General features: G+C 35.0%; 2 protein-coding genes and 1 pseudogene across 2 annotated transcripts; 2 read left to right on the forward strand and 1 right to left on the reverse strand.

Annotated features, from left to right (window-relative positions):
* Positions 1 to 2,667: 2,667 nt before the first annotated feature.
* LOC142610285 (thioredoxin-like 1-1, chloroplastic) lies at positions 2,668 to 5,504 on the forward strand. The gene is made up of 4 exons (XM_075782069.1): positions 2,668 to 3,297; positions 3,646 to 3,822; positions 3,914 to 4,078; positions 4,809 to 5,504. Exons 1-4 carry the CDS (start codon positions 3,043 to 3,045, stop codon positions 5,100 to 5,102), a joined length of 891 nt encoding a protein of 296 aa, XP_075638184.1. The 5' UTR covers positions 2,668 to 3,042; the 3' UTR covers positions 5,103 to 5,504.
* A 5,800-nt stretch (positions 5,505 to 11,304) lies between these two features.
* On the reverse strand, positions 11,305 to 15,623 carry LOC142610097 (disease resistance protein RGA2-like; annotated as a pseudogene).
* A 2,977-nt stretch (positions 15,624 to 18,600) lies between these two features.
* Positions 18,601 to 19,903, forward strand: LOC142609022 (uncharacterized). The gene is made up of 2 exons (XM_075780667.1): positions 18,601 to 18,776; positions 19,186 to 19,903. Exons 1-2 carry the CDS (start codon positions 18,601 to 18,603, stop codon positions 19,901 to 19,903), a joined length of 894 nt encoding a protein of 297 aa, XP_075636782.1.
* Positions 19,904 to 20,054: the final 151 nt, after the last annotated feature.

Consider the following 20,054-nt stretch of genomic DNA (forward strand, 5'->3'; position numbering starts at 1 on the left):
TCATAATCAGGTCCATTATCCTCTCAGGATTAAGAGTTCATGTAAATAGAAGTCGTGAGATTTATTATTCATTTGACAGTCGTTAGAAGAATAATAAATCTCACAGTGGTCCAGTTTAATATGTCTTAACTCTTAAAACATAGCAACATACCAACTGGAAATCTCCATTTCCATGATCAAGACAAATCATCTTAGTTGATATGTTATAGTCTTCGCAGATGAAACGCCCAATTTCATCACCGACTACGAACTACATTTTGAGTTTACAAGGAACTTGTGATTTACATCTTCTGTGACTAAATCAAATACAATGCATCTCATGGACTAAGATAATGTCCTATTAGTTCATTTATAAATAGTTTCATATAATTAAACAATTTAATTATTTATGACATGCCAATAAATTGGATTTTAAGGCATAAACCTCAGCACTCTCTTATCCAGAACACTTGGGTCCAGTGCAGCAAGAGGCAGTCTAGCCCAAAAATCACAAAAGGCCAACCACAACACTTTAGTTTAGCTTTTTAATTGTTTTTAATTTTTTGTTTTGCTTTATTTTTTATAGAAGTCTTCATCTTATTTGTTTGATTATAACTAATTAATATATTATGTTTTTTTTTCTTCTTCCTTTTGAAGGTTGAGAGGATTAGATGACCCCATTGATAAGTAAGGAAAACGATCATCTCTAGTTTTCTTCCATTTTAAAATAGCTAAGTGACACGTGTATATAAAATGATCCAATGGTTGGGAAAAACCCAATAATTTCTCATCTCTCTTACCTCTCCCTTCACCATCTTTGGAGCCAAACTGATCTATCAAACATACCATCGTTCAATTCATGAAGACTACCGCTACATTCACCACCTCCACAAGGCCTTTCTGCCGCTGCATTGTGCTATCAAAAGCCATAGCCGTCACACCATCGAGTCTGAGCCTCCCTTTGAGATCTATTACTTTTTCTCAATCCTTTTGCGCCCAACACCTCAGATCTCTTCTTCGGCCTCCAATATGCAAAACCCAAGAATTTGATCTCCATTTTCGGAGACACGCGCCACCATGCGTGGTGGCCATCAATCCATGTGTCGTCACAGATTCCCCGTCAATTGGTGGTTCATGAAACCAGCGCCACAGATCTCTTCTTCGGTTGTCGATCCACATGCCATTGAAGACTGCTGTCGATTGTTGCTCCGAATCCGAAGAACCTATGCCTTCCTCCTACACTTTTATCTCTAAAAAAAGTTTGCTTTTGCTTCTATTTTTGAAAACACAAATTGCTGATAACTGTTGGATCAATGTTTTTACACATATCACCCATCTATTTTACAATGGGAGGAAACTTGAGGTTTTAAAACTAGAGGTAATCCTCTCCCTATAAGTAAAGCTTCAATAGTGTCTTCTTTAAAAATCATGTTTTATTGTTATACTTTCCATATTATTTATTATTTTCTATATTAAAAAAAATTATGTTATTTTGATTATATTATATTTTTACGACAAATGTCTACAAGAAAAATATGCATTTTAATATGAAAACTAATTTAAAACATGGAAAAATGAATTGAATTAAAAATATGATAGCAATAAACAATAATAGAAAATTTAGGTGAAAATCTCACAAATGATCAAGAAATAAATAAAAAAAGGCCCATTAAAATTTTCACCTTAGGCCCATAAATACTTGAGCCAACCCTAGTCTTATTGGAATCATTCCATTTTTTCACCAAATTCATAAAATTTCAAGAAATACTACGTTTACAACACTTTTACAATAATTTTTAAGTATATGTTATTATTGATTGTTACTGATAGGTAAAAATGTAATTTTAATAGTGGGTTCAAATTAAAAACTATAACAACTTACTGTGAAAATGTTGTGAACGGATTGCTCATGTGTAATGATATGACATATGAAAAGATGAGGTCGCAAGAAAATTGCCTCTCATCAAAGGAAAATATTATATAAATTTTACAATATATAATTTACAAATTAATATGATTTGTGACACATTAATTTATGTGACAGTAAATTCTAAGTAATAGGTTATTATTGATTGTTACTGATAGGTAAAAATGAAATTTTAATAATGGGTTCAAATTAAAATCAATAACAACTTATCATGTTAATGTTGTAAATAGATTGCTCATGTGCAATAATATGACATATGAAAAGATAAGGTCACAAGAAAATTGCCTCTCATCAACGGAAAATATTAAATAAATTTTACAATATATAATTTACAAATTGATATAATTTGTGACATATTAATTTATGTGATAATAAATGTAATTGGTGATTTTCAACTAGTTTATTTATAACCGAATATTTGAATTGTCTACTTACAGCACATTAATTTATAAATTCAAATATAGTAAAACTTATTCCATAAAAAAAAAAAAAAAAAACCAATATCCTATTTTTTTTTCTCTCTCTCAAGTTTCCTCATATAAGGTTAAAGCAAACCACCGCCTATGTCAGGCGAGTCAGTACTTTCCCAAACTTTAAAGGTTTGAGGAGTTCATAGACCTAGGTTCGAGTAAACTGGAGGGGTGGGATTATACGTCGGTTGTCAAGTTAAAGCAATTCAAGATATTGACACGTGTCCGAAAGTGCGTAGCTCACGTTCCCTTCTAATCCACCATAAATCCTGGCACCATAAAGTTAAGCGTATGCCTTATCCAATGTCACAGCTCACCACATCACCGCTTTGTATTCACATTCACACATTCTCCAACCGTTGGATTCACCTCATCAACGGTCTACAATTCATGCGCAACATTCTGGAACAACGAACTGTTTCTGTTTCTGTTTCTGTTTTTTTTATTTATAATTATCTGTTTTCTTTATTTTTTTGTCTCCTTGACTTCAAGTTTCAAACTCTCTATTTCTTCTCTTTGCGGATTTCCCTGAAATTACTTCACTTTACTTGAAGAGAAAGCAAGTTTCTTTCACTCAATCAATTAATTCTCTGACTTGGGAATTCATTTTCGTTTTCTGGGTTTTATGAGTTTTCTTTGGAATCTAAAGAACAAGAATTAGAATCAATGATGGAGGTACTGAGCAAAACGAATCTGTTTTCATCGTGTCATCATAGTCAAAGAGATGGGTTTTCTGTTGTTTTCCCGAAGAGCCGTAATTACAAATCATCTTCTTCTGTGAGGTGGTTTCAGCCTCTGAAGCTGAAATCACAGGCTCTGAGATCAAGCAGTGATTTTTATGGCAAAAGAATTGTTCTTCAAGAAAACAAAGCCTTGCCCAAGAGAGGAAATTTCCGATTTCAATCTTCAATTAAGGCTCAGGTTGGTATTTCTCAGATCCCCATTTCTCTTTATACCTTCTTTTCCTTTCCATGGCTCAGATTTGTTAATATGGGTTCTTTAATTCCTTTTAGGTCACGTATCTGCTTGAATTTTATTTTTCTTGGAATTTATCAATTCAAAATTTTTTTTTTTTTGAGAAATTTGTCAATTCAATTAGTAATAGAAAATTTATGCCATGTAATTGATATTTGACATGATGTATATATTATTACCTTTTAAAGATCTGAATGTTGAGAGATTTCTTGAATGCCCATGATTGGTTTTTTTGTTGGGAAATTAATGGTTTTTTGTTCTTGTGTTTCAATTTCTTCTGTATGGGACATTCAGACAGGCTATCGGATTGGGAAAATTCAGAAATGGTGGGAAAAGGGTCTTCAACCAAACATGAAAGAGGTGACCTCTGCACAAGATCTTGTGGACTCCCTATTGAACGCAGGGGATAAACTTGTTGTTGTGGATTTCTTCTCCCCAGGTTGTGGTGGTTGCAAAGCTCTCCATCCCAAGGTACTCCTCCACTTCTCTCTCTTTCTCTCATTTAGGGACTTATTACATTCAAAACCCAATTGACTTGATTGTTGCATTATGTATGTGGCAGATATGTCAATTCGCAGAGATGAATCCAGATGTGCAGTTCATTCAGGTGAACTATGAGGAGCACAAGTCCATGTGCTATAGCCTTAATGTCCATGTTCTGCCCTTCTTCCGATTCTACAGAGGCGCTCATGGTCGTCTATGCAGCTTTAGCTGTACTAATGCCACGGTCAGTTTCATATCCTTTTACTTTTCTAGCTGATACAAGTTCACATGTTTTATTTGCTGGGTTAATTATCTTGTTTAGCTCAATTCTTTCCAACTTCCAATAATCCAGGTCTTAACAAATTCAGTGTTTTCCACTAAAAGTAGGTCTGTGTTTTCGTACAAAACTGGAAGTTCTTTCATCCACAAATGATTTTGAATTTAAATTTGTGTTTATTTTCAAGTACCCGTGGGCATGAACTTATTTTCAATCTGGGGATGTGCTATTTTTTTCTAGAAGTACTTGTTATGTTCCAACTCTTTTATTTCAAGAGCCTTGTAACTTAGTGGCATAGCTTCCTTTCCTTTATTGGGAGAACCAGGATTTGAATGGCCTCTCCCACATTTTGTAACACTTTCAAATAATTAAAAAAGAATGTTCCTTCTTTTAAAATTACTTCGTTAACCACAATCTCGCTAGGTTTATCCATCTACTGTTGGATTTGAATTAGATATGAATTAATTATGGTTTGCATTATCTTTATCTGTTTTATTCATTGGGGCACATTGTTTCCTCTTTAAGATAGACTAGTTGTTCAGTGAATTAAAGGATATAATTTCAACCCAATAATATAACTATTCTTGTATGTCACCAGATTACACTGGTTGATCTCACATTATTTGCAAATAACATTTGTACATTTGTAAATTTTACTGCTTGTTCCTCATTGCTGATAATGTCATTAATATCACAGATAAAGAAATTTAAAGATGCATTGGCCAAGCACACGCCGGATCGTTGCAGTCTTGGGCCAACAAAAGGGCTTGAGGAGAAAGAGCTCCTTGCATTGTCTACTAACAAAGATCTGTCTTTCAACTACACACCAAAACCAGTTCAACCCCCACTTGTCCCTCCACACGAAGAGATCATCCCAGAAACAGCACCATCTCGTTCAAACTCAGACCCTCTTCTGCTTTCTCTTCCTTCAACTATCCTAAAGTCTGCTCAAGACGTTGAGGATAAGACCTTGGTAACTGCTGGGAGATGATGTGCTCGGTTTCCACTTTCCACTTTCCACCATCCCCAGTTCTCTTCCCTTTTTCCTTTGTACAGAACCATTTTCATGTAATATCCCCCCATGTTATAGGCGTGAACATACTAGTAAAGCTGAAGTCATACTGTACGCGTGTTTTTTCTTATGGCAGGCCTTAGGATTTATTTTTTTGGATCCTAGCTTGCCGGTTCCATAGTGAGTTTACAGAGCAATCATTTGTGTGTTGGGTTGCTCTTTTATGTGCGAGGGGAAAGCCCTCTTTGTGATTGTAAAAAAGTACATCCTTCTATTCAGATATAGAAGATCTCTCTTTTTATCAGTGGGAGATTTCCTTGTCTTTTCTGTTGAACTGCAGTGGATTTGTGGTATGAATTAATGCTGCCTCTTTCTTTTCCACTGGATCTGTGGTTTACCTTCTATTATTTAGTGTGACTGAAATTTAAGTTTTTTCCGTCTACGTTTTGAAATTTGACATTTTACTAACTTGAGATTTGCTCAGGTGGAATTCCGTAATCCAAATCTAGGGCAAAATATGTAATTTTGCTCTACTTTTATACATCTCTCCTCTAAAAACACAAAAAAATAATAAAATAAAAATTTTAGGTCAAATAAGATTAAAAAAAATCCAACGGAATACGCATTATGGGATTCCAAGTCACAGGTATACCACTTAAATTTCGGTTAAAGAATAAAATGTTAAATTTCAAATCACAAATAAATAACTTAAATTTCGGTTATACTATATGTGGGTAAGTTGTAATTTACCATATTTAGAAACAAAGATAAGGACCAAGACATACCAAACATGCTTGATTGTGGAGTATACATGTATTGTTTAATTGTGGAGTATTTATTAAACTAAATGGAAATTTCATAAAGCTCCTATAAGAATAGCTATGTTATATGGTATTAAATGATGGATTAACAAGAACATGTTTGAAATAAGAATGTTAGGATGGATAATTGGAAATACTAGAAAATTTGTAATATGATTTTAAAAAATAAGTCTCTCTTATTGATAAAAAGAAGAGGTGGTGTTCCTTGAGATGGGTTGATCTTGTGCAAAAGAAAGTGATAAGTGTACTAATGAGAGAAGAATGATTTATTTAGGTCAAAAGAACGAGAAGAGGTAATAAAAATTTAAAATAACATTGCTAAAAAAATTATATGTTCTCTAAAGAGGTGATAGTTTTTTGTGATTTTGGGTTATAAAATAATGAAGATAAATACATGCAACTAGCCCCAATTATTTTGTTAAAATTTGAAAATCCATAATGGACTTCAAAATGATAAAAACCTTTAAATCACTAAACTTGCCTTTAAATTTATTAAAATTAATCTTGATTACCAACTAAAGTAGAGAATACTAATAAAATATAAATACAAGCAACTAGCCCCAATTATTTTGTTAAAATTTGAAAATCCATAACGGACTTCAAAATGATAAAAACCTTTAAATCACTAAACTTGCCTTTAAATTTATTAAAATTAATCTTGATTACCAAATAAAGTAGAGAATACTAATAAAATATAAATATATCTTGTTAAAATGGGTGTTCATAAAACTCTTTAGTTACTCTTTTTCTGTTTTCTCAACCAAAAAAAAAAAAGTACTCTTTTTCTGTGTATACTTCTTTGTTGTTTGTTCTACTATTATATGCAACCCCCCCCCCCCCCCTCCCAAAAAACCCTTAAATGGTCATAGGATAATGAAATAAAGATGGATATAAAAAAAAAAAAATACAAATCACCAAAAGTCTTGTAACTTAATTAGTGGATATTTCCTAAAGTTTCTACTTAGAAAATGATACATCCATAATATTTTCACAACACTTTTATAACAAATTATAAATGGTTAGTTGTCATTGGTTATTATTTGAACCTATCATTGAAATGACCTTTTTGCCCTACCAATAACAATTGGTAACAGCCTGTCACTTAGAATTTATTGTGAATGTATTATGAAAATGTTATAGATATAAAATTTCTCTTTTAATTTTTTTATAAGAAGACCATAAATCTATATATATATATATATATATATATATATATATATTAATAGGTAAATCTTAGATCTAATTAGATTCTATAATTAAAGTCTAATTTTATGCCATGTGTCCTAAATTATTTATTTTTAGAGAGTTTTATTTCTTAATTTTGAAGCCAAATGTGAGACCACATTATAAATATTCATCCAAATGATTTATTGAGTAAAAAAACCACAGAGTCTAGAATTAAAGAACTATAAAAAAAACAAAAGAAAAAAAAAGTTATTTACAATATCAAAAATTAAGAATTAATAAATAAATATAGATAATTTACATTTTTTACCTAATAATATTTTTACAATATTTTTTAAAAAGTTAACAAAATTTAAGAATAATTATATATTAATAATATTTAAATTATATATATAAGAATTATATTATACATTTTAATGTATATCTTTTTAATATATTCATACATATGCTGAAGGTACAAACTAGTTCTAATTATAAATCATAAATTCAGATCAACCACTCCCATTTATGAAACTATAAAAAAGATTACAAATAATTTAATTTGCTGTGGTAGGCGTTTAGTCATGTAACTTTTTTTTCTTTATTTTTTTGGATATGCTTTAGTCATGTAACTTATATCATAAGCAATGACGTAGAATACATCAATCAAATCACAGGTCCTCTTCAATATATGGTAACAAAAAAGGGGTCCTCTTCAAAGTGGACACATGGAATCCAAAGGAAAAAGCATTGAGCTATTTTATTATTTGTATTAATAAATTGAATAGTGTGCAAAAGTTGGATAGGCCACGTTGATGACTCGCTTTCACACACGCAACCTTATCGGTTTATTTATCCATTTGTTTTTTTCCCACCGAACAACTTTTCTTTTTATCCATCCTATTCTTTTCTTTTTTCTCATGTGGTCCAGATTTTCCAAAGCGACAGAAACACCACCTTCTCATGTGGAAGTTTATGGTATTATCCTACATCAATCTACAGTTTGAAGTTTGAACTGAGTTCTCTCCCAAAACCATAAAGTCTACAGTTTGAACCAATTACAGAAAGTGTTTTTTTTTTTGGCTGAATAAACCAATTACCGAAAGATTGCAAAAGGTTGAAGACGCTTAGTCATGAAGACCTGGATATTTCGTAAGTTTTTAGATTGGCTACACCTGTCACAGCAACTAGAGGGTAAGAAAAAATCCAAATGGACACAAGTGCTCCCTAGAGGCATAAAAAACATTATGGCCCACCCAAAAATGACTAATGTCAATGCGTACTAATTTGTCTGCGTTGCATTTTTTCAGTGGTCCTTGGGTACTGTACATAGCCCATCTAGAACTGAAAAACGCAGCCATAGTAGTAAAATAATATTTTACTATCGTATTTTTAATAATAAATTTTTAATTTTTAGTAAAATAAGCGGTATCTAAATAGATTCTTAACTTAAAATCTGATTGGATATTATTTATTTTGTTGAAAACTAAAAATTTATTATTGAAAGTATCTATACTACTATTTAAGGGGCTTCCTCTGTTTGGATTCTTATTTTTTTAGTTCAAAAATGCCCCTATAGTCCCATGTTTAAATAGAGACAAAATTAAAGGACAATCCGGTAAAAACTCATTTTTTAGTTCAAATATACCCCTACAGTCTTATGTTTAAGTAGAGACAAAATTAAAGGACAATTCGGTAAAAAAGCAACTCCAACTCTCACTAAAAAATAGGACCACTCTCCTATTAATTTTTAAATTAATTTATTCACTTATAAATTAGATTTTTAAAATAAAAATCATATATATATAATAATTAGATACAGTTTTTTTAACAAAATAGGACTACTAAAAAAGAAAAATCTCATCGCACGCGCGAAGCGCGTGTGATGAGACTAGTTGTAGATAAAGGTAGAAGTTAATTGAAATAGTCCAATAGAACCATGAATAGTATCAAAAAGTGCAGTGAAGTCATGAATAATAGCAAAAATAAGCTGAATAGTAGTAAAAATAAGCTAAATAGTGAAATAATTTATAATTTTAATCTACATCCAAACGAACACTTAGGTTATGTTTGGTAACAGTTTTTGTTTTCTATTTTAAAAAAAAACTTGTTTTTGAGAATATAAAGAAAAAACAATTTTCTTGTATTTTTGAAATCAAAAATATGTTTGGTTAGTTGAAATTAAAAAAGATAGTTTTTTGAAGAAAAAAATAGAAAATACTAAAATATGTTGTTATTAAGATTTGAACTCTAATGATAACTCATTAAATGAGTTAAATTCAGTAAATTAAATACGTATTTTTATTGACTTTTGAAATTAGAAACTGAAAATAGTCTTTTACATGTTTTTAGTTTACTTCACAAATTGTGTTTCGAGAATAGTTTTTGTTCTCTATCCGTTTTTGGTTGCCAAACAAGTTTTTTAGTTTCAAAAATAGAAAATTATTTTTGAAAATAGAAAATAAGAGGAAAAAACAGTTACCAAATATACCCTTAGTGTTTCATAGTAATTTGGTCTGTCCCCACCATCTTCTCTTTTAATGTAAAACTTTTCAAAACTAACCAGTTTAATCCTTAAAACAATTGAGAAAAAACAACTAACTGTTTATGGACTAAATTGGCTTTAACTTTAGGGATAAAACTAACTAGTTTTAAAAAGTTTTGGACCTGGTTGGCATTAGCCAAAACCTTAGAATATATTAGTGAAATCTACCCGAATTTTTTCTATTATAAAATAATTAATGGACTATCATTTCTTTTATATGCAAACTTTCTTTCTACAAGAAAACAAAATTTATTCATATTTTATTAATATCTTTTAAAAGGTCAAAGTCAAAGCTTATAAAAGTAAAATAAAAGACTAAAATAAATAAATAAAGAAGCATGAGTAATGAAAGAAGGTCAAACTGCTAATGCAATAATTTATTCTCCTTTAAGAAAATTTGTATATAAAGTAACAAAATATATGACTAATTCCAAAAGCAACCTTTCAAATTTATCCTATATCTTTTTATTATATATAAATTTTATAAATCTAACTATTAGGTTGCATGGTTTTTATGTTCTTAACACTCACGTCAAATTTTATTCAAATCGAATGGTAGTTTGCTATTAGATCAATTTATTTATTTTTTATGCATAATTTTAGACTACAAAAAATTTAAACATTTTGATTGATGACATAGCTATTAATTGTTGATATTTTTGAAATTTTGCAAGCATGAATGATATAATAAAATCATGCAATTAGATGGTTGAAATTTCTAAAATTCACATCCAATATAAAGAATTGTTAAGATTGAAGGAACTCTAAATGGTAGCCTCTAGATCCTAGGATACTTTGCATTATTACTAACTTCCACATTTTTAATGGCAAAAGCTCTAGAAACTCTCTGAGAGTCTAATTTTTCTCTTGAAGGTTTTCAAAGCTAGATCGATAGTTGCTAAGTTTGGTGCCCCACAACGTCCTTGGTTACTTTGTGGCTGATAATGTTTTAGTTCTCTACTTTGAACTTTTCTTTTCCATGACCAAGTACTTTTACCATTGTAACCAATATATATGTATATATTGGAAATCTCAAATTAATTAATGATTTAAAATTTGATGTGTAAATTAGTTTTTCATAATAGCTGATGTATCATTCATATTTTAAGGGTTTTTTTTTTTTTAATGAATTAATGATATGGCATCATTTGAACCATTTATTATAAAATGAAAAGTCAAAATTAAAAGAACTCTATGTAATAGAGTATCCTAAAAAGTTTAGGAGATTAGAATTTATACCCTAAGAGCTCTAGAGGAATTGGATCACAAAGAGTATACACTAGTAATCTAATATCATTTAATAAATATGAAGACAAGCTGGATTTTAAATGAAAGTGCGGGGCAATAGCCCATGACTACAAGAATTGGGAGAAATCATCTCATTAATAAAAGTCATACGTTGAATATAAAAAAAGGATTCAAGCACTCAAAATTATAGATTTTCAGATGTAACGAAATCAAATGGACTACTAAAGGAAGCAAGATTAAAAATTAAGCTTGTTGCGGAATCTTTGAAGTGATAAAATGGGGCTTTTGCACCATGTTTTTTTTATAAGTAATGGGGCTTTTGTACATGACATTAAGATTGAATGAGATCAAATGAGAACAGAACATTTTGCACGATGGTCTGATTGAATGAGACCAAAACATTCCAAGGCCCTTAAGGGTTGGATATAAAAGAAGTTGTCCATGATTTAAAAAGCAAATGCAATAGCGTCCGAAGAAGAAAAAGAAGAATATAGATTTACCTATTGGTGAATCAGAATTGAACTGCTCACAGAAAAACAATAGGAATATGGCTTCATTGCCTTCTTCTTCTTCTTCTTTTTTCCTTGCACACATTGGTGACTACCAACTGTAAAAAGAAAAGCAAACGCTTTCATCACATCCCCTCCACTCCGGGTGGTAACATTCACTAAGGTGAGAAATCAAATCCGCACGCCCTTGTATTCATCATTCCCCTAAATGTATTACACCAAACAATGAAAATTAGCAAACTAATTTCGAACCCTAAAACATGAGGCTGGAAGTTACATGAGTTGAAAACTGGTCAATTACCTAGCTCACCTTTCATCTGCCACCATATAATATGGATTACACAAGATATCTTCCATGATGCACATCCTTGCTTCCATTATAAAATGATAAGAGGACCCACTTCTGTGAACCTTTCTCAAATGTGCATCAACGTGTAAAACTTTGATTCTTCACAAAGCGTACTTCCCTAGATATTCATCACAAAAATTTGATTTCCCACAAAACATACTTCATTAGGCCACAAGACAATACAGCTTCAAAATTTACAAGAGCTAAGAATTAGCAATTACAGGAGTATAGGTTTCAAAACCAAGGTTTATCTTTGAAGAAGTTTGAATCCATGTACATAGCACTTCAATCAGTTCATAGATTCAATAAAATTTAAAGATATTAAGAAACTAAGATATTTTATTAATGCATTAAAGAACTTCAAAATTTTCATTGAGCTTATAATTGATATGAGAAAATGCTAGACTCTTATAAATTAAGCGTCAGAATTTTGCTGTTTAATGCATATAGTAGATAAGATTGAACCGTTGCTGTCATTGTCTTGTGATTTTGGCCTAAATCTGATAAAATTATTTGCCAAAGTCGTGATCAATATGTTTTTCAAGGGAATCTTGAGAGCTGAGTAGGATGACAATTAGCATGTTGTTCTAATAAATGGAGCAGATGAAGTAGAAGAAGAAGTTGAAAAGTTACCTCTGGGTTAAATTCCTGACCGTCTATTTGCAAAATTTTGTAATCAATCAGGATGTTTAATTGATATATATTTTTTTATTATTTGCAAAATAAAAAAAGAAGCCCAACGAGAAGAAGAAAAAGCAGAAGAAGTTACCTCTAAGTTAACTTCATAACCATCTCTTTACACATACTCGTCCTTAATTTGGATGTTTGGGATGTTGGAAATCTTGCGCCAGTCCTCTCCTGTCCCTCTTTCGCAACGTTTGCTGATAATTGGACTGTATGTGATTTCCAATTTTTGTAATGGAGTTGCAAGAAGGAAGTTCGGCAGCGACCTTCACTTTGGACAGTTGCAGATTTTCAAGTATTGAAGAATTGGCATTATAGTAGCAATACATTTTTCTTCTTCCTCTTCTTCTCCTCTAATCCCAGTCCATTCTTCCCACTCATAAAATTATTCAAATGTGAGAGATTTCAAATTTGGGTATACTATTAGTAGGTCTTTCTTCTTTTCTGAATCTATTCCCAAAAATTCAACACCCACCTTTTTTAATGAAAAAAAGTTCTCCATAGCTAAAGATTCTAGAAACAGAAGCATTCCAAGAGGTGCTAAACGCCCTAAATTTAGGCAGCCATCCAGAGTAAGTGTTTTTAATTTGGTCAATGACATCATCCAATCAGGAAACATTGTGGTGCCATTGTACCATTCAATGCGTAAATCTTCCCAGCGTGAAGGTGGCTCTAAGGCATTTAGAACTAATACATCATTCTCCCTTCTTGTATCCTGACAATCCCATCCGTTAAACCTTAGGGACAAAGTACGAAGGCCTATCTTCTTCTTGAGCTGTGCATTCTTGGCCTCACATGCATCTACCATGTTCCCCAAGCCTTTTATTTGAAGAGTCCCTTGAAGGTGGTTCAAATTTTTTAATTCTCCTAGTTTACATCCTTTGCTATCATCCTTACCACTAACAAGGATATGACTTATTGTTCTAATAGAAATCAATCTCCCAAACCCTCTTGGAAACTCTGAATCTAACCCTGAGTGGTTGAAATACAAAAAAATTGTCTTAGGTTAATAAGTTTACCCATGCCTTGGGGTAATTTTCCAAACATGTCGCTTCGAATTATAATCTTCAAAAATTGTAAATTGCATAGATTACATATGGTTTCAGGCAACCTGTCTCCACAATAATTAATCAAATCAAGATATCTTAAATGTATGAAATTTTCCACTGTATTTGGAAGTTCCTTTAACGTATCACCTTGACAATACAAACTTAACGCTCTTAAACATCTAAAATTCTGGAATAAATTAGACAAGTTATAATCACTTTGATATTCAAAAATGAGGGTACGCAGATTTTTTGCACTATAAATGGACTCTGGAAATTTGGCTACTCTGAGAATTTTTAACTGCAAATGGCAAACATTTTTATAATCTAATCCTAACTCCATATGACTATTGATTGTGAAGCATTCATTGTTTGACATTAATTGCGGAAAGTCATGCACTATGTCATGCATTTTGCAGTTTATTATCTTGACATCATCCTCATCTTTCTCAAAATCTTGAAAGAAAGAATGCATGGCTAAATTTTCAAAGTATTCTCTTGCTATGATTTCCATATCCATATTTTCTTTTGAGTCAATATATCCTTGTGCCATCCACATAGAGATCAAGTTATCAATATAAAATACATAATTTTTTGGTAAGACAGCACAATATAAGAAACATTGTTTCAATTGTGAAGGCAAATCATAATAACTTAGTAACAACGGTGCAAAAAGACCTCTTTCAACATCTTCCATTCCCCACAAACTACTACACAAAATTGTCTCCCATTGTTCTCTACTCCTCTTGAAGCGTAATAGACTTCCTAGAGTCTTTGCAGCAAGTGGCAAGCCTTTACACTTCTTCGCTATTTCCATGCCAATGTCTTCTAGTTGGTTACACTCCTCATAATTCTTACCATAACATGCTATTTTACTAAACACCAACCAACAATCTTCTTCGAACAATACCCCCAAATTGGTAATGTGTGCACTTTCCATCATCTTTGCAACTTTATATTTACGTGTGGTCACTAGAATTTTACTACTTTGGGAACCACAATATTTGAATGCATCTCTAAATGACTTCCACATTGCATAGTTTTCAGTCCACACATCATCAAAGACAAGGAAAAAATTCTTTTCCTCAATCAATTCACAAATTGTGTCCAATAAGATTTGCAATTCAGTAATCTTGGAGTCATGGCCTCCTAAAGCTTCAAGGATTGCTTTTGCAACCGTACACTGATCAAAAGGTTTAGAAACACAAACCCATATTCTTTTGTCAAAATTGGCCTGCACCAGACGATGATTATAGACTAGTTGGGCAAGTGTTGTTTTTCCAATACCACCCATACCCACTAAAGAGATGACATGAGGTATTCTTTCTTCTTCACTACCCTTGCCATAATCACTAGATTATCCCTAATTTTATCACGCCCTAGAATTTCAGACACATCAACAAAGGAAGTAGTTCTTGGTCTCTCGACTTCTTCATTGCCCCTAATCAATACAAACTTGTACATCTCTCCCTCTCTATCAATCTCATCTAATTTTTCGTTTAGTTCTTTTATCTTATGAGCAATATCACGATGCTAAAAAGTATTAGAAACCGAGAAATTGAAGTAGGTGATGAGGGGCCATACCTTCCTCTTCTTAGCAGTGCTAGTTTCAGCTTTTTCTTTTTCTTCTTCCTGTTTTTCTTGTTTCTCAACCTCAGCTTTGATCATGACAGTGTTCCACTCGTCCAATACATCGTCCATCTCATAGGATATGTCTTTGAGCTTATCTAACCAGAGCTTCACAGCTTTCTCTTTTACTTGCCTTTTCTCTGCATCGTTGAGCATCGCCTGAATGGTGTAGAATTTACTTTCAAGCTTTTGGACTTCTTCCTTGACATTTGCAATCGCCATGAACTCTGAAGTAATGAAAGAACTAAGCTGGTCCTTGATAGTAGACACAAGAGCCCACGCCATACTTGGAATTTGGCAATGGAAATTGGTTGGATAACACGAGAGACTGAAATGGATAATGGTAACTCAAGGTTGATGATTCGGTAGAAAGTAGAAACCAAATTCAAGAACCGTAACAAATTACAAAACTTTTGCCACAATTCACAGATTTGACCCATCAACCAATACTTAACTCGCCGTATGAAAACAACTTGCCGCATGAATTATAACAAAAATTGTAGTCTTTTGCTAATAATGTTCAACCTGTTGCAAAGAGGAACATTGGGCAGTCCATTTTGCATTACTCGACATTATAGCCGTGTAATCTTAAGCAAAGACTTTTTGACTTTTGGCTCTTTTTAGCTTTTCTATTTAGGCTGCGTTTGTTTTAGTGTAAAATATTTTTCGGGTGTAAAATATTTTTCGGGTGTAAAATAATTTCAGGTGAAAATATGTTTAAGAAAGGAAAATAATTTATAGTGTTTGGTTGTATTTTAAAAATTATATTAGAAAATAATTTCAAGTGTTTGGTAACATTTTGAAAATGCAGATTTTCTACTACTTTCTCATATTTTCTCAGCTTCCAAACAAATTTTATATCAAAAAATCCACCACCACCAATACCCCAGCATCCACAGAAAATCCACCACCATCCACACAAAGCCCACCACCACACAACACAAAAACCACCAAAACACCACCACCCACACCACCACAAAAAAAAAAAAAAAAATCAGACATCAAAGAGAGAGAGAAAGCAGATCGGCGAGTGGCGGATGACGAGATCGAGAGGAGATGATCTGACCCAGAGGAGGACGAGGCGATCTAAAAGGCGGTGGTTTGAGCTTGGGGCTTTGGGCGACGAGATCAGTGGTTCGATCTAGAGGCGGTAGCGACGATGGGGGTGGGTGGTGGGTTGTAGATCGGTGACATGCGATCTCGCCAGCGATCTCGCTCCTCAATCTCGCCAGTGCAAGCTCTATAGTGCGATATCGTGGCTCGATCTCGCCCGTGCGAGCTCGACGGCGCGCCTGGGCTTGGGGCAGTGGTTTGAGCTCGACGGCGCGAGCTCGATCTCACTCTCTCTACTCTCTCTTCGTGCTCTCTCTTTCTCTCTCTCTCTCTCTCCCTCTCTTCGTGCTCTCTCTCTTTCCCTGTTTTCAGTCCGTAAAATGAGATTTGAAGGTAAAATAAAAACTGAAATGGTTTTCCGGGTGAGGAGGCTTATTTTACGGTCAACGCGTAAAATAATTTCCGTTGACCCAATTTTCTGAGCGTACCAAACACGGCGCCTGGTGTAAAATGATTTCCTGAAATGCTTTTCAGCCAAAATAAACACAGCCTTAATGTTCAACCACCAAGTTGTTCCTTAAGAAAACTTAAATGATTTGAAATGATTTTAAAATATATTTATATTTGTAAAAAAAATTATATACATAATTATAATTAAACTAACATGTTTATTTATCCTAAAAAAATATTTACACTGCACTTGGTAATTTCAAAAATTCGAGTTTAATTAAAATAAACACAATACTATGGACACTGAAGATGGTAGAATTAAAGTAGACGGTCAGAATTTACAAAGACCTGTGATAGATAGCATCATTAGGGCGACAGATAAAAGCATGAGACGACAAAACCCCTTAAAGGTGGACGGACAATCAGTGGGGACGGGTCACCTTTAGTTTACGGATGATCCAAGGAGAACGGATCGCCTGAAGTGGACAGATAGCCCTCCGAACGGACACTGAGGTCGACGGAGCCAAATACGCCACGTGGCAATGACTTGGCTTACTTGGCTCCCAAGGAAATTTCAAATGATAGTAACTTGTGATCCACGATTAACCCTAGTCAATAGAACCCTTACGTGGAAAGGGTCCCTTAAATCACGCGCATTTATGAAGATCTTCTCTACAAGGAAATATTCCTCTGGCCCAAGGCACCAAGGTCGGTTCCCCACTACTATAAAAAGGCCAAAACCTTCATAAAATAAGATACTCTAGAGTTGTGACAATCTCTCTGACTTAACATTCGGAGGGTATTAGGCCGATATCACACCGGTACTCTCTTGAGGTCTTTTTCTTTTTGGTGTTGTACAGGTGTTGTTTCGGGCACGTGAGGACTATGTAGCTTACTGATGATTTTTAACATCATCAGTTGGCGCCGTTTGTGGGAAAGAGTAGGTAAGTCGTGTTGCTATTACCCGGACAAAAAGGTTGCATTGTGCTTGCTCGCTCGATGGCAACCAACACCAATGCCTAAGGAAACGAACCACGTACCGCGGTTCTTGAGAAACAGATTCAGACACTGGCAGCGGCAGTCGAACGCCTTACCAAGCAAAACCATGACTTGGAAGAGCAACAGCACCAAAGGGACGTGGAGCCTCAGGACCAAGAGGGGGAGCAGGAAGGTAACAGCCTTTAGCACAACGACACTAGACAGAATCGAGAAGGGCCAGAAGGCAATAATGTTATGAGCAAACTGACGGCCACGGACATTACCCGACCGAAACTGGTCGCAGATATGCAAATGATGAGGGAGCAGATGGACTTGATGATGAACGCCCTCAAAGGGCGGGTGTCAAATGATCTTGACGATCTGGTGCACAGGACGGATTCACCCTTCACCGCACCTGTCACTTCATTCCCTCTAGCGCTGAAGTTTCGTATATAGCAGATAGGGGCCTATGACGGGTCGAAGGACCCGTTAGGCCACTTGGAGACATTCAAGACCCTCATCCATTTGCAGGGCGTAGCAGATGAAATCATATGCAGGGCCTTTCCTACTACACTAAGGGACCCTGCGAGGGTATGGTTTAACAGGCTGACGCCAAACTCCATCAATGCCTCCAAGGAATTGAGCTCCCAATTCGCCTCACACTTTATTGGGGGACACAGATACAAGAAGTCAACCGCATGCTTGATGAACATCAAGCAACGTGAGGACGAGACACTAAGGTCTTACATCACCCGTTTCAACAAGGAAGCCTCTCGATCGATGAAGTCGACGACAAGATACTCATGGTAGCATTCACCAATGGACTACGGAAGGGTAAGTTTTTGTTTTCTCTATACAAAAACGATCCAAAGACTATGTCGGATGTGCTCTACAGGACTACAAAGTACATGAATGCGAAAGACGCGCTGCTTGCGCGAGAAGAAAAGCCAAGAAAGAGAGACAGGTAGGAAGAGGCAAGACAGGAGAGAGGACGGAAGGCCATGAGGATGGGTGACGGGCGAGAGGATAGACGCTTCAAGACCTCTGCGGTGAGATTCACAAATTTCACTCCACTGAACTTTCTGATTGACCAAGTACTAATGCAGATAAAGGATGAAGGATCATTGACATTTCCAGGCAAGTTGAAAGGTGATCCCAACAAGAGGTCCAAGGACAAGTATTGCCGCTTCCATCACAACCACAGCCATGATACTTCCGAGTGTTACGATTTGAAGCAGCAGATAAAGGCCTAATCAGGCAAGGAAAATTGCAGAGGTTCGTAAGTAAAGAGAAGACAAACCAACCGCAAGAACAGGGCCCCCAGAGGGAAATGAGCGCCCCAAACCACCCGTTGGAGGCATAAGAATGATTGCAGGGGGCACATCAACTTCCTGCTCGACCAAGAGGGCGCACAAGACCTACCTCCGATTGGTTCAGAACGTCCAACTAACAGGTTTGGTCCCAAGGATGGCGCGCATGGACGACCCAATGATCGGGTTCTCAAAAGAAGATGCTTGACATCTCCATCACCCACATGACGACGCGCTTGTTGTAAGTATACGGATTGGTGACTACAACACCCATAGGGTCTTGGTAGATAACGGCAGCTCCGCTGATATACTCTACTACTCGGCATTCCAGCAAATGAGGATTGGTAAAGAACGGTTGATTCCAACTGACGCACCACTTGTTGGGTTTGGAGGAACAAGGGTGAACCCACTAGGCGCAATCACCTTGCCCGTCACAGTTGGCAACTACCCCCAGCAGATCACCAAGGATGTTACGTTCCTAGTAGTAGACTGCTCATCTGCTTACAATGCTATTTTGGGCCGCCCTACCCTCAATTCATGGAAGGCAGTAACCTCTACTTACCACCTGATGGTCAAGTTCCCCACCGAGTATGGGGTAGGGGAAGTATGGGGTGATCAAGTAGAGGCACGCGAGTGCTATATCGCCGTGCTAGAGATGGACGACCATTTGCCAGCAATGTGTGTAGAGGAATGGCAGACAGTGGCGGAGCCAGTAGAAGGGATAGAAGAGGTGCACCTTGACGACACCAAACCCGAACGGATGACAAAAATAGTTACTCTTGTTAGCCTACCAGTCCATCAGGCCTTGATATCATTTCTAAGAGACAACCAAGACGTCTTTGCCTGGAGCCATAAAGACATGCCTGGAATCGACCCTTCCGTCATTGTTCACAAGCTGGACTTTTTGCCCTATTTCTCTCCCATTCACCAGAAGAAGTGGGTGTTTGCTCAAGAACGGGACCAGGCCAAAGCAGAGGAGGTCCGCAAGTTGTAGGAGGCAAGATTTATATGGGAAGTGTACTACCCTGATTGGCTGGCCAACGTGATGATGGTCAAGAAAGCCAACGGGAAGTGGAGAATGTGCGTAAATTTCACAGACTTGAACAAGGCATGCCCCAAGGATAGCTACCCGCTCCCGAGGATAG

This window comes from Castanea sativa, chromosome 9 (genome assembly GCF_040712315.1).
Source record: "Castanea sativa cultivar Marrone di Chiusa Pesio chromosome 9, ASM4071231v1".
In the NCBI taxonomy this organism is placed as follows: Eukaryota; Viridiplantae; Streptophyta; class Magnoliopsida; order Fagales; family Fagaceae; genus Castanea; species Castanea sativa.